Source organism: Beta vulgaris, chromosome 6, assembly GCF_026745355.1.
Source record: "Beta vulgaris subsp. vulgaris cultivar EL10 chromosome 6, EL10.2, whole genome shotgun sequence".
NCBI lineage: Eukaryota > Viridiplantae > Streptophyta > Magnoliopsida > Caryophyllales > Amaranthaceae > Beta > Beta vulgaris.
In genome coordinates this window covers 54,460,253-54,474,407 of record NC_079207.1, presented here as the reverse complement: position 1 = coordinate 54,474,407, position 14,155 = coordinate 54,460,253, and the positions used below count along the sequence as shown (strand labels likewise).

At 36.6% G+C, this 14,155-nt stretch overlaps 2 protein-coding genes across 2 annotated transcripts; both read right to left on the bottom strand.

Moving 5' to 3' along the window:
• Positions 1-3,382: 3,382 nt before the first annotated feature.
• On the bottom strand, positions 3,383-4,273 carry LOC130591858 (extensin-like). The gene is made up of 3 exons (XM_057395799.1): positions 3,941-4,273; positions 3,708-3,852; positions 3,383-3,462 (listed from the first exon to the last, which is right to left on the bottom strand). Exons 1-3 carry the CDS (start codon positions 4,271-4,273, stop codon positions 3,383-3,385), a joined length of 558 nt encoding a protein of 185 aa, XP_057251782.1.
• A 72-nt stretch (positions 4,274-4,345) lies between these two features.
• Positions 4,346-5,084, bottom strand: LOC130591857 (uncharacterized). The gene is made up of 3 exons (XM_057395798.1): positions 4,965-5,084; positions 4,603-4,878; positions 4,346-4,516 (listed from the first exon to the last, which is right to left on the bottom strand). Exons 1-3 carry the CDS (start codon positions 5,082-5,084, stop codon positions 4,346-4,348), a joined length of 567 nt encoding a protein of 188 aa, XP_057251781.1.
• Between the last annotated feature and the right edge of the window lie 9,071 nt (positions 5,085-14,155).

Sequence of the window (14,155 nt, the reverse complement as noted above, 5' to 3'; positions counted from 1 at the left end):
CGTAAAAGTGGCCTACAGATTCGTTTATACAAGGTACGTACATAGTCTACGTGCTATATGATTTAGAACATGCTTTAAGGATGTTTTATTTATTAGTATCATGTATAGGACTCTGTTGTTCATATATATGATTTACTGGAATTGTTTTACATGTTATTTGCCTGTGTGCTACATGTAAACTAGAAGTATTTATGAGTATGTATGTTTGTATGGAAGTTTGATGCAAGCAGATAAGTCCAGTTTAAGTATTAATTCGTGAGTGAATTAATGTAAGTAAGATTGAATCATGTGTAACATGGATTCTTGAGTATTATTTATTTATCTTATAAGAACCGTGGATCTTATTTGGTAAGTATATGATTATACCTATATAAATGTACAGTTTACTGTTGGCTAGGTTCAACATGCAAGTTAGTAAAGTATAAAAAGAAGTTAAAGGAGTCTTGATTGATAAGTTGTGAACACTTGTTAATTCTAAGATAAAAAGGATTTCTGTGACGTTTATGTGAGTATTAGTTATGTGTTATGTGCTTGGTTGGTGTCAACACAAGTATTAAAATGTATGCAACGTAAAGTGCAACGAGAATAGGTTATAGACTTTAGACTAGTGCACGTCTAGAGTTGGACACTAAGGGTTGGGATTCATGGTGAGCGTGCCGTGGGTTTTCCTAGGATTGGATTGATCACCTTTCCTCATTAGTTAAGGTTCCTCGATATCGCAGGTCATTTTGGATTACGGAGTCATGACTGTATTTCCTATTTCAGTATAGACAACTCGTCCCATAACTATTCCATTTAAAGAAGAAATAAAAGTTTGGAGTCTAGTTCAGTAGGAGTCGTCTGCAGATTGTTATATGTTTTATTATTATTTATTCCTGCAAGTTATATTTTGTATTATCATGTTTAGGGTTATGTATGCCTGATATGTAGTAATCAGCTTTGCTGATTACGTGCTTGTCTGTGTTTGTGATCATGGCTTTGCCTATTGATCCTGTGGTGATCCACTAGTAGAATAAATGCTACTTGCTGCGGTTAAAAAGTGCCCTATTGCGGCGGTTTTGGACGCGCAGCAATTAAGGGGGCAGCAATAGGTATTAAATATATTGCTGCGGTTTTTAACCGCAACAATATTTACAAATATTGCTGCGGTTTTGAGTCCAAACCGCAGCAATATTATAAATTTTTGGTGACATGTCAGGTTAATATTACTGCGGTTTTGAGTCCAAACCGCAGCAATATTAATTTTTTCTGATGACATGTCACCTTGCTGACATGTTATATTGCCGCGGTTTATCCAAGAAACCGCAGCAATATTGTTTTTTTTGTACAAAAAAGCAATATTGCCGCGATTCTTGGCCAGAAACCGCAGCAATATTGCTTTTTTTTTCTTGTTATATATTAGTGATGAGGAAGCTATATATGCAACCTTGATGAAGCTATGCAGCAATAATGCTAATAAATTTTCTGCATAAATTTTGGCAGAGCTCCGTTTGTAAATTGGATAAACCCATAATAGGGAATTAACCTGTACAACCAATAACATCTCCTAGATCCACCATCCAAGCAAATCCAAAATCCATCAAACAACCACCATTATCTCCAACATACATCATCCAATATTCAATCCAACAACCAACATCATATTCAACCCAACCAACATCATAAATACAATTCTATAATAATCCAACAAAAATATTTAGCGCAATACAACGTATATATATATATATATATATATATATATATATATATATATATATATATATATATATATATATATATATATATATATATATATATATATATATATATATATATATATATCATGAAATCGATCACTACAATGTTGGTTGGTACACGTTGCAATAATGTATATATTCGTCTAAAGTTAGAAAAACAAAGAATATAACATAACCTAACTAACCTACGCAATGCACTCATCAACAAAGTATCTTGCCCACTTATTCTTCACCTCATTGATTTGATCCTCCGTATAAGGATCTTTGGTAAAGGTTTGAGCAACCTGAAAATAATTTACCAAAGTTAGCATCAAATAGTTAAAATATATTAAATATGAAATGAATAATTATATGAACTTACTTTGTCCATATCCAACGAACCAAAATATGAAGCGAGTACGTCAAAAATGTACCGCATCACAAAATAACCGCACTCCGTGCCTCCTTATTGTTGCGGGCACTTTATCAAAAGTTATAAAAATACGAGAAAACTTACCGTATAATGAGAATAAAGTAAGCTTTAAATTGAATCAAGCAATTCGATCAATACATACCTCAACATATTTCCACAAAAGCTTCTCTCGACGAACTCTGTGGCCGCTCATCCTAAACCTCCTAAAAGCACTAGATAACACAACATTGTTTGCTTTATTCTTTATTTGTGGAATGTTAACATCTCAATTCATTTAAAGTATATCAAACATATATCAACTTACGCTATCATAGGTGTTTTAAGCTTTAACTTCCGCTGTTTGTGAAAGCTGGCAGAATCGAAGGTATAAACTATCCCGGGCAAGGGACATATCCAATGTTGGCTATTGCAAGATTAAACAACAATAATTATATAAAAAATCACATATCATGCAACAATAAATATTTGTAGATATTAAGAAAAAGAAAGAATATTACTCTTGAAAGATTGACGCGAACATGATACTAGCATCTACATCGACGCATCCAACCATGGAATGCAAAATGTACTGTGTTACCTCATCCGATGATGAATGGGACTCCATAACGATGCTTTGCGGACACATCCAACAAACACGTCCAATAGAATCCCCAAATCCATCCAAGTCCGACTGCGTAGCTCTACAAATTGGCAAAGGTAAACTATATGTGAAAAATACAACTACCATATAATTAAATGTTAAAAAAAATCATAACTTTGATTATTGTTACCTCATGTACACTTGGAGAATAGAAATATTAATCATCTCTCCTCTCAAAAACTGTCCAATATCCTCCTTGGTCAGAAAAGCGGTGCCATCATCCCTCGAATAATGGAACAAGGATCTCGGCAAGGTAACACCAACAGCATCATCATCCGCGACGGCAAGGGCAAGGGTATCTGCTTAACTCTCTGCAGTCCTCAGTGAGGGAGTCCAAGAACGATCGATCGTCGATAACTGGACTAAACTGAGAAGCCGAACCGGCTGAATGCAACTGGCTAGAAGATCTAACAGCCTCCCCCGAAATCCCTTTTTGTTTTTTAGGTGTCGGTGTAACCTAATAATTATTTTTCAAAACGCGCATAAGATTATAAAATTTTTATATTGAAACCTATTATTTTTACAAAAATGGAGGCATATATAAACAACTACCTCATCACTTAACATTTGTGCTAAATCTTTTAGCCATTGCACCTAAGTACCCAAAGCAGTAGCTGTAGTGTCGATGTCATATGTAGGGACAGGAACAGGTAGTGGCAGATGACCATATTTCTCTATAATTCGATGAATTTTCACTTTCAGGTGATCATTCATCATTCTAGACCCATGAACTGTAGTGGTCTCATCAAAAGCATAAAAATATGCATCTGCCACTAGACAAGTCCCTCCACTAGTTGGATCTACCAAATACAATCGACATCGAACCTCGTCCTAATAGCAACACGTAATATTGTATAAAGCACATGTATATATAATAATTTTTGTATAAAACACATGTATATATAATAATTAAATGTACCTTCCGCTGAGGAGAATGAGAGTAATGGAGTACATAACTGAGTAGGCTGTGAAGCAGTTACCTCGGGAGATGGCCGAGGAGATAGCCCAGGATATGGCCCAGGAAATGGTGAAGTAGATGGTGGAACAAACGATGGAACCTCATCCTAACAGCAACACGTAATATTGTATAAAGCACATGTATATATAATAATTTTTGTATAAAGCACATGTATATATAATAACTGAATGTACCTTCTGCTGAGGAGAATGAGAGTCGGAAAATGGAGTACATAGCTGAGTAGGCTGTGAAGCAGCTACCTCGGGAGATGGCCGAGGAGATAGCCCAGGATATGGCCCGGGAAATGGTGAAGTAGATGGTGGAACAAACGATGGAATAGGAGATGGCACAACAAATGGTGAAGGATGTGTAGGAATAAGTGGATGAGTAGGTTGTGTAGGAGATGGCAAAGCAAATGGTGAAGGGAAAAACTGATACAGCCTAGGTGACTGTACATGTGAAGGAGATGGCCCAGATGGTGAAGGATATGGTCCGGAAGGTGGATGTGTAGGTGACTGTGAAATCATGTGGCGATGTCCTCCCTCCACCTTTCACTCATTTTCCGTATGAGTTCCTCCTCTTGCTCCTTACTCGGTCTCCTAATACTGCCTAGGTACGTGCCCAAAAGCCTTGGTGTAGCCAACATTCACGCCCCCAAAACCATAACAGCGACCCGAATGATCTAGCTTCTCTCCAAGAGCTATAAACAGGGCGTCTCTGTTACGAACCGGAACGAACTCACCCTTGGCTTGCTTCTCCTTGTACTCCAACTGCCCAAAAAGCAAGTAATAATGTAGTTGATAAATGAAAAAAATATTCATGTCAAACTAAAAGTTAATTATAATGATATACATACGTATTTGTCAGCTGCTTTCTTTGTTTCCTCAGCTGGAATAAATCTCTGTTTAGTAACAGGATCTTTCTTATGCATCGCCCACCACCAATCATCACCCCGGTTAAAACTGGAGGGCACCGAGGAGGATGATGTACCAGATGACGATCCAGAATCAAAACTAGGTGGACCGAATTTCTCCTCCCTCCACAACTCTCTAGCATCTCCATAGCTCCTCTGACCTAAGTGGTGATGATGTGTGTTCTTCTTTGCGCTCTCAAGCGCCTTTTCTCGCTTTTTCTGCAAAAATAAACAAAATACATTAAGTTAGTATAATATTATTTAAATCAATTAAAACCAAGTTAATAATTAAATTATAAACTTACTATAGCATAATCTGACATCATCCTTTCTTTGAAAATGACCCAATCCTCCTTCTTGATGTACTTGTACACGTCTGGCGGACTATCACCTAACTTCTCTTTTTTTGATCTAACTCTCGTCATTGTTATCCAACCAGATACCAATTTGCTCTTAAAATCCCTCCATCTGACATTCAAAGCACTCAAGTAATCCTTCTTGTATGAAACCTCGTCGGGAATGTGAAACATATTTTATTTTTTAAAATAGGCTAAAAAGGGTAATTTTGGTTCCAACTTGCCTATATGTTGTATTACCAATCAAATCTAACAATAAATACACAAAACTAAGTATATATGATATATTAGAGGTGTTTACAACTTAAGCTAGCATGAAATAACTCGTATTCATTCATTTGGGAAGAAAATCGCCCAAAATGGCCTAAATAGGGTAATTTTGGTTCCAACTTGCCTATATGTTGTATTACCAATCAAATCTAACAATAAATACACAAAACTAAGTATATATGATATATTAGAGGTGTTTACAACTTAAACTAGCATGAAACAACTCGTATTCATTCATTTGGGAAGAAAATGGCCCAAAATGGCCTAAATGGGGTAATTTTGGTTCCAACTTGCCTATATGTTGTATTACCAATCAAATCTAACAATAAATACACAAAACTAAGTATATATGATATATTAGAGGTGTTTACAACTTAAACTAGCATGAAACAACTCGTATTCAATCATTTGGGAAGAAAATGGCCTAAATGGGGTAATTTTGGTTCCAACTTGCCTATATGTTGTATTACCAATCAAATCTAGCAATAAATACACAAAACTAAGTATATATGCTATATTAGAGGTGTTTACAACTTAAACTAGCATGAAACAACTTGTATTCATTCATTTGGGAAGAAAATGGCCCAAAATGGCCTAAATGGGCTAATTTTGGTTCCAACTTGCGTATATGTTGTATTACCAATCAAATCTAACAATAAATACACAAAACTAAGTATATATGATATATTAGAGGTGTTTACAACTTAAACTAGCATGAAACAACTCGTATTCATTCATTTGGGAAGAAAATGGCCCAAAATGGCTTAAATGGGGTAATTTTGGTTCCAACTTGCCTATATGTTGTATTACCAATCAAATCTAACAATAAATACACAAAATTAAGTATATATGATATATTAGAGGTGTTTACAACTTAAACTAGCATGAAACAACTCGTATTCATTCATTTGCGAAGAAAATGGCCCAAAATGGCCTAAATGGGCTAATTTTGGTTCAACTTGCTATATGTTGTATTACCAATCAAATCTAACAATAAATACACAAAACTAAGTATATGATAATATTAGAGGTGTTTACAACTTAAACTAGCATGAAACAACTCGTATTCATTCATTTGGGAAGAAAATGGCCCAAAATGGCTTAAATGGGGTAATTTTGGTTCCAACTTGCCTATATTTGTATTACCAATCAAATCTAACAATAAATACACAAAATTAAGTATATATGATATATTAGAGGTGTTTACAACTTAAACTAGCGTGAAACAACTCGTATTCATTCATTTGGGAAGAAAATGGCCCAAAATGGCCTAAATAGGCTAATTTTGGTTCCAACTTGCCTATGTGTTGTATTACCAATCAAATATAACAATAAATACACAAAAATAAGTATATATGATATTTTAGAGGTGTTTACAACTTAAACTAGCATGAAACAACTCGTATTCATTCATGTGGGAAGAAAATGGCCCAAAATGGCCTAAATGGGGTAATTTTGGTTCCAACTTGCTATATGTTGTATTACCAATCAAATCTAACAATAAATACACAAAACTAGTATATATGATATATTAGAGGTGTTTTTAACTTAAACTAGCACGAAACAACTCGTATTCATTCATTTGGGAAGAAAATGGCCCAAAATTGCCTAAATGGGCTAATTTTGGTTCCAACTTGCCTATATGTTGTATTACCAATCAAATCTAACAATAAATACACAAACTAAGTATATATGATATATTAGAGGTGTTTACAACTTAAACTAGCATGAAACAACTCGTATTCATTCATTTGGAAGAAAATGGCCCAAAATGGCCTAAATGGGGTAATTTTGGTTCCAACTTGCATATATGTTGTATTACCAATCAAATCTAACAATAAATACACAAAACTAAGTATATATGATATATTAGAGGCTTTACAACTTAAACTAGCATGAAACAACTCGTATTCATTCATTTGGGAAGAAAATGGCCCAAAATGGCTTAAATGGGCTTATTTTGGTTCCAACTTGCCTATATGTTGTATTACAATCAAATCTAACAATAAATACACAAAACTAAGTATATATGATATATTAGAGGTGTTTTAAACTTAAACTAGCATGAAACAACTCGTATTCATTCATTTGGGAAGAAAATGTCCCAAAATGGCCTAAATACATTAAACTAAGGTAGGAGAAATGTGTTTACCATAGTGTCTTTCCACATCACATCCAACAAGGTAGGAGAAATGTGTCTCCATGAACAATTGATGTTTAGCTTCCGTATAGAAAGACCGATCCAAATACCATACTTGGCTCCCATTTACCTAGTAAAGAAACAATTAGAAATCCAACATGAAATTGTAATAAGCTAAGTATGGTAAATATACATCTATTTACCTGTTGGTCTTCCATAAGCATCAAACTCTAAGACCATATCTCCTGTGTTGCGGAGATTCATTGTGGGACCTCGTTTACTCTTTCTGGATGCCTTTGGATTCCCGCTTGACTTCTTCTCGCTACCATAATATGTAGTGCTCTGATGTGGATCTAAGAATCAAAATAAGGAAATTAAATTAGAGAACGAACAAGTAAATTACATAGTGAATATTTACAATATTGAAATAAACGCGAACCTGAGGGGATTTGCTGCCCAGGACCTGTCACCTCAATGCCAAGTAAAGCATTCCTATCAGCCTCTAGCTCAAATCTCTCCATCCAGCATCTTCCGCATCTGCAGCACGATCACTGTCCTCTCCCTGGTCAGGCTCCTTTTCTGGGTGAAAAGGGGCATCAGACTCCGATGAATAATCGCTCAAATCGTCACTAGCCATATCTGTAGCATATACATAGAAACAAGAAAGAGTGTTAACAAAATGTAAAACAATACACATCATCACATCATTGTAACAAAATCCAAAACAAGTCAAATTACTCATATAAAACATTTTTTACCTTTAATTTTGGTCAATAGGTTGCTCGATGACTGTTATACCTTCTTGGTGATCATTCGCATGTAACTATTTTCAGTATCAGACATATCATCATATCATCATTTGGGATTGAGAAAGGGGGGATATCATCAAACTTATCATATTCTTCTTCGTCGTCAACATCACCTACTCCTAAAATTCGCCTTTTACCATTAACAACAATGCACCACTGAGTGTCTACGGATCAGATACATAGAACACTTGTTTTGCTTGCGATGCGAGGATAAAAGGTTCTTCCGTGTCACGCAGACGACTCATATCGACTAGAGTAAAACCGCACTCATCCCTTTGCAAACCACGTCTATTATCCGCCCACTTGCATCGAAAAATAGGCATAGTGAAGTCACAATAATCGAGCTCCCATATTTCTTGAATGATCCCATAGTATGATTGTGTAGCATCAATTAGAGTTTTATCCTTTGCACTCGCATACTCCCTAGATGATGCAATCGTTGAAACCCCACAATTCTGGACCACCTTTGATTTCTTATCCTGACGTTCAGTGTAAAAGGTATAACCATTGATATCATATCCTTCATAGGAGTAAAACTGTCACGTGGACCGTATGCCAACCACTTAATTGTATCAGGTACATGATGGTTGTTTGCAGACAATTCACCGATTACTTTATTGTGAAACCAGTCAATGAACGACCTGTTGTGCTCATTCATCAATGCCCTCTCCCCTTTTGACGGATTTTTGTGACGCAATTCACGCATATGTCTTTCTAAGTATGGATTAACTTCAATTCTAAGTATGGATTAACTTCAGTAACATGGTGCAACAAGAAAAGATGAGCTTTATGCAACTCATCCAATGAAGGTGCAATATGTCGCATTCCGACCCCACCTTTGCCTTCTAATCTACCCTCGTGTCTCGACTTTGGAAGACCTATCGTCACAGCCTTAGCAAAATAAGAAGAACAATATCCTCCAACCTCTTCGGCAATTGTTCCTTGAATAATACTCGCCTCTGGTCTTGCTGGATTCTTAACTTTCTTTTTCAAAGAACCCATATGTCTCTCAAAAGGGTATGTGCATCTTAAAAACACAGGACCACACAGTTTAATCTCCCTTACAAAATGAAGGACTAAGTGAACCATAATGTCAAAAAAGAAGGTGGAAAATACATCTCAAATTGACAAAGTGTGATCACCACCTCATTTTGCAAAGCATCCAACTTCTCAGGATCAAGTACCTTGTTGCATATGGTATTGAAAAATGAACACAACCTCGTGATAGCAAGTCTGACATGTTTTGGAAGAATCCCGCGTATTGCAATCGGCAAAAACACTTGCATCATCACATGACAGTCATGAGACTTCAACCCAATTAATTTCAGATCAGTCATAGAAACAAGTCTTCTCATGTTAGATGAGTATCCGGTGGGAACCTTAATACCGTATAAACACTCACAGAACAATCGTTTCTCTTTCCTAGACAATGTATAGCAAGCTGGAGGCAATACGTTGTTGTTCCCTTTCCTTTCTTAGCCTTTTCCTTAACCTTTGGCCATAAATTAGGCCGAATCTTCAATTTCTCCATATCTCTACGAACCTTAAGACCATCCTTAGTCTTTCCTGGCATATTCAACAGAGTACCGATAATTGCATCACAAACATTTTTTTCAATATGCATTGCGTCGAGACAATGTCTAACAGGTATGTACTTCCAATAAGGAAGTCTCCAAAATATAGACTCTTTTTTCCAAATGACACCATCGTCTTCCGAAGGTTTAACCCCCTTACCAAATACATTTCCCATCCCCTTAACACGATTATAAACTTCTTTTCCAGTTAACGGTCTAGGAGCTGGAGCATTTTCAACAAACCCGTTAAATGGTGCTTTTTTCTTTCGATATGGATGAGAACTATGTAGGAATTGCCTATTAATGATATAGACATGTTTCCCACAATGTGGCAAATGTGTAGCCTCCATACCATTCTCACATATGGGACATGCCTTTTTCCCTTTGACCTTATACCCCGTTAAATTCCATAAGCAGGATAATCATTTATAGTACAGAAAAGCATAGCCCGAAGCCTGAAATCTTCATTAGAATACGCATCAAACACCTAACACCTTCGTCCCACATCTTTTTGAGATCTTCGATGAGAGGTGCAAGATATATGTCTATATCATTTCCCGGCTGCTTAGGCCCAGAAATTAAAAGAGACAACATAATATACTTCCGCTTCATGCACAACCATGGAGGAAGATTGTATATCACTAAAAGAACAGGCCAAGTACTATGTTGACTACTCAAAGTACCGTAAGGGTTCATTCCATCCGTACACAATGCAAGTCTCAAGTTCCTAGCTTCCTGACCAAAGTCTCTATATCTGGAATCGATAGCTTTCCATTGAGGAGAATCTGCTGGATGCCTAAGCATCCCGTCTTTCTTTCTCCGATCAGCATGCCATCTTAGGTTTTGTGCATCTTCGTTTATAGAAAAGAGCCTCCTAAACCTTGGCACAACTGAAGATACCAAACACTTTCCAGAAGGACCAGTATTGCCCGGTCCGGGCACAACCCCATCCGGCAATTTGTAGCGGACTTACCACACCTCGGCATTCATAAAGGTCCGCATACTCATTTCGATACAACATGCAATCATTCGGACATGCATCGATGCGCTCATATTCCAAACCCAAAGGACACATTAATTTTTTGGCATAGTAGGTAGATTTTGGTAACAAATTACCCTCAGGAAACATATCATGTAAAGCTTCTAAGAGTTCTGTGAAGCCTACATCAGTCAAATTATGTTTCGCTTTTATGTTGAAAAGAGTTAAAACCCCACTCAATTGAGTGTATTTTGTACACCCTGGATAAAGGGTTTCCCAGCAGCTTCAGACAAACTGTCAAACACTCGTGGCCGCTCATTAAAATGGTCACGACCCCTTCCAACATCTCACCTATTCGATCACCAAACTCTTCATCCTCAGTGTCACTATTATCTCCGTTGTCATTTTCATCACCTACTACATCATCACCTTCAATCCTAACATGATCTTCTATCACAACTTCATTCTCAACCCCGACATTCGACATATCAATCTCTAATGAATTACTAGTCCAACATCAACATTAACCCTATCCTGAGTATATTTTCCCTGCTCACCATGCCATAACCAAATATAATACTCAGCCCTAAATCCACGACGGATAAGATGATCCCTTATGGTCCTAATATCAAATCATATTCACATTGTAGCAATCAACACATGGACAATAAATCTCAGCCTCGCAAGTAAGTTGTTGATGTTCTACAGCACGTTTACAAAACTCATTCACACTATCTACGAACTCCAATGTATTCCGCATTCCATACATCCAACTTCGATCCATTTCTAAAAACCCCAGCACATACATACAAATTATTATCAATTTAAAATTCACATAACTCCAACACATACAACAAACTAATATTCAATGCATGCTTCCATTGGGTCCTTATCACTCTAACCTAACCCATCCTTAAACGTCCAATCCCACTAGTGAATGCATGTATCATCTTTGATTCTAAGTGAAATTTGGCAGCATTTCCCTTTAGTTCTCCAAGTACACGATAAAGATAATTGTTTATCTTATACGTACCCGGAGAACAAATTAGGGAAATGACTAACCGTATTTCATTTAGTATCAAAGAATCAACACACAATCACCACCTAAGTGAGATGTGACGTTTAAGAACAGTCCCAAAACGGGGACTATTCATGACTTACTCCTAATGAGTAAGTCTTGAACAGGTATCTAGGCAATATGATGTGCATAAAAACAATCGCATTCAAGCGATTCCAAGTATTCACCAAACAATAATCGCATTCAAGCGATTTCAAGTTATCATCAAACAACAATTACCAAACCATTCCTTAGATTTCCCTTCCCCTCCCATTGGTGAGTCTATCAATATAAAGGCATTGCATGGTGCAACATTTTAAACAAAGAATTACAAAAACATCACAATAACTTAAGCATAAACAATCCCGTATAACATATTAGGCATACAAAAACTAAAGCAAAATTATCACAAAATCAGTTTTTAATACTCAAATCATATAACTAAGCATATATATACTTTATACTAATCATTTTAAACTACAATTTCAGCCAAACATTTATTAAAACACTAATTAAGAAAAATTTACAAAAAAAAATAACCTAAGATGACAAAACGGCGAGGAACACCAGAAATTGAGGGAGAAGCACCGGAAATTCAGAGGAGAAGCGCCGAAAATTTGAAGTGGCGCCGGTGAAATAGAAGCGGAGGATCGAATTCTTGGAGCAACGAAGGAGAGAAGCGGAGCAAACCGAACTCGCCGAAAAACGATAGAGGAAATCGCCGGAAAACGAAGGAAAGAAGCGGAGGGAATCGCCGGAAAGTTGTTGCAGACGTCGCCGGAAGAACGAATTCGCCGGAGGAGAGAGAGAGTGTGTGTGAGAGAGAGTCGAGAGTGTGAGAGAGCGAGTACTGTGAGTGAGAGAGAGAACTGCTGTGAGAGTCGTAAAATTAAAACCCTCCCCCCCTTTTTTTTTTGGCTGCCAGCTAATATTGCTGCGGTTGCCACGTAGGACCGCAACAATATATTAAAAAAGTATTTTTTTTAATATATTGCTGCGGTCCTACGTGGAAACCGCAGCAATATTAGTCGATGTGGGCCCACATGCTTTTCAAAATTGACTCGTTGAACAATATTGCTGCGGTTTTTGGCGGGAACCGCAACAATATTGTCATTTTAAATTTTTTTTTTTATTTTTTTGGCTTGTTATATTGCTGCGTATAGGTAAAACCGCAGCAATATCAGCGCAGCAAATAGCATTTATTCTACTAGTGATCCTTCGGGGGAGCAGAGTTGAGACGGCATTGACATTACAGGTTCGAAGATGCATATCATTGGGGAATCTGGAATGGAGAGGCTCTTGTAATATTAGAATCATTTAAGTTGTTTTCCTAGAAGTTATGTTTTCAGACAATAGTTTAAGTTCGTGTGTTTAGTTTCTGACATTGTTATTTGGTTTCATAAGTTTTAATAAAGTTGTTTTTAATAAGTTGTTTTCCGCTGCAAAATTCTGAGTAAGCCGAAACGTTATCACACGGGCGATAATGCCTGGGTAATTCTCTAGGGTTATTATAAAAGTATTTTCTAGAAAGAGAGAATTATCGGGGTGTTACAAAGTGGTATCAAAGCTTTAGGTTAGTTTATGACTTATAGGCGCCTAACTAACTAACTAGCTTTTTTTTTGAAAGAGAAATCTCATTAATGGAAGGCCAAACGGAATCTACAATAGATATTAAAGAAAAACAAGATATAATTAGACAAGACTAAATCAAATTCGTCTTCGAAGAAACTAAATCAAATCAAACAGCTATTGATGAGGAAGTCTATCATTCTGACATAGTTTGGGAAGAGCATTCTTGATCGAGTCATGTTAACCGCATCCGAGATTCCAATACCTTCATGTACTCTTGAACGTCAACCAATAAGAACAATTTCTCATACCTAAAAACAAAACAACCACACTCACAACTCCCATAGGGGAGAAGGAGATCTCCACAACAGAGACTAAAAACCCCATAACAGGGTTTGAAGAAATCTCATAAAGAGATACTAATTTATTCAACAAAACAAGAAAATAAATTAAAAACTGAAAATAAAAAGGAAAAGGGGGCTTACCATGGATGAAATCATCCATGGCAGCCCCTAACTGATGAAGAAGGAGTAGGAGAGGCTAGGGTTTTAGAGAGAAAAAGAGAGAAGGGGAGGCTAGGGTTGCCTTCGTCCATTTAACTAACTAACTAGCTTATTAAGTGACTTTAGCTTATTAAGTTACCTAGCTTATTGGTTATTTGGAGGAAACCTTAGTATTGCTCCTACGTTTTGATTTCAGAAACTTTTTATAAAAACCGAAATTTTTTTCGGAAGAATAGGAC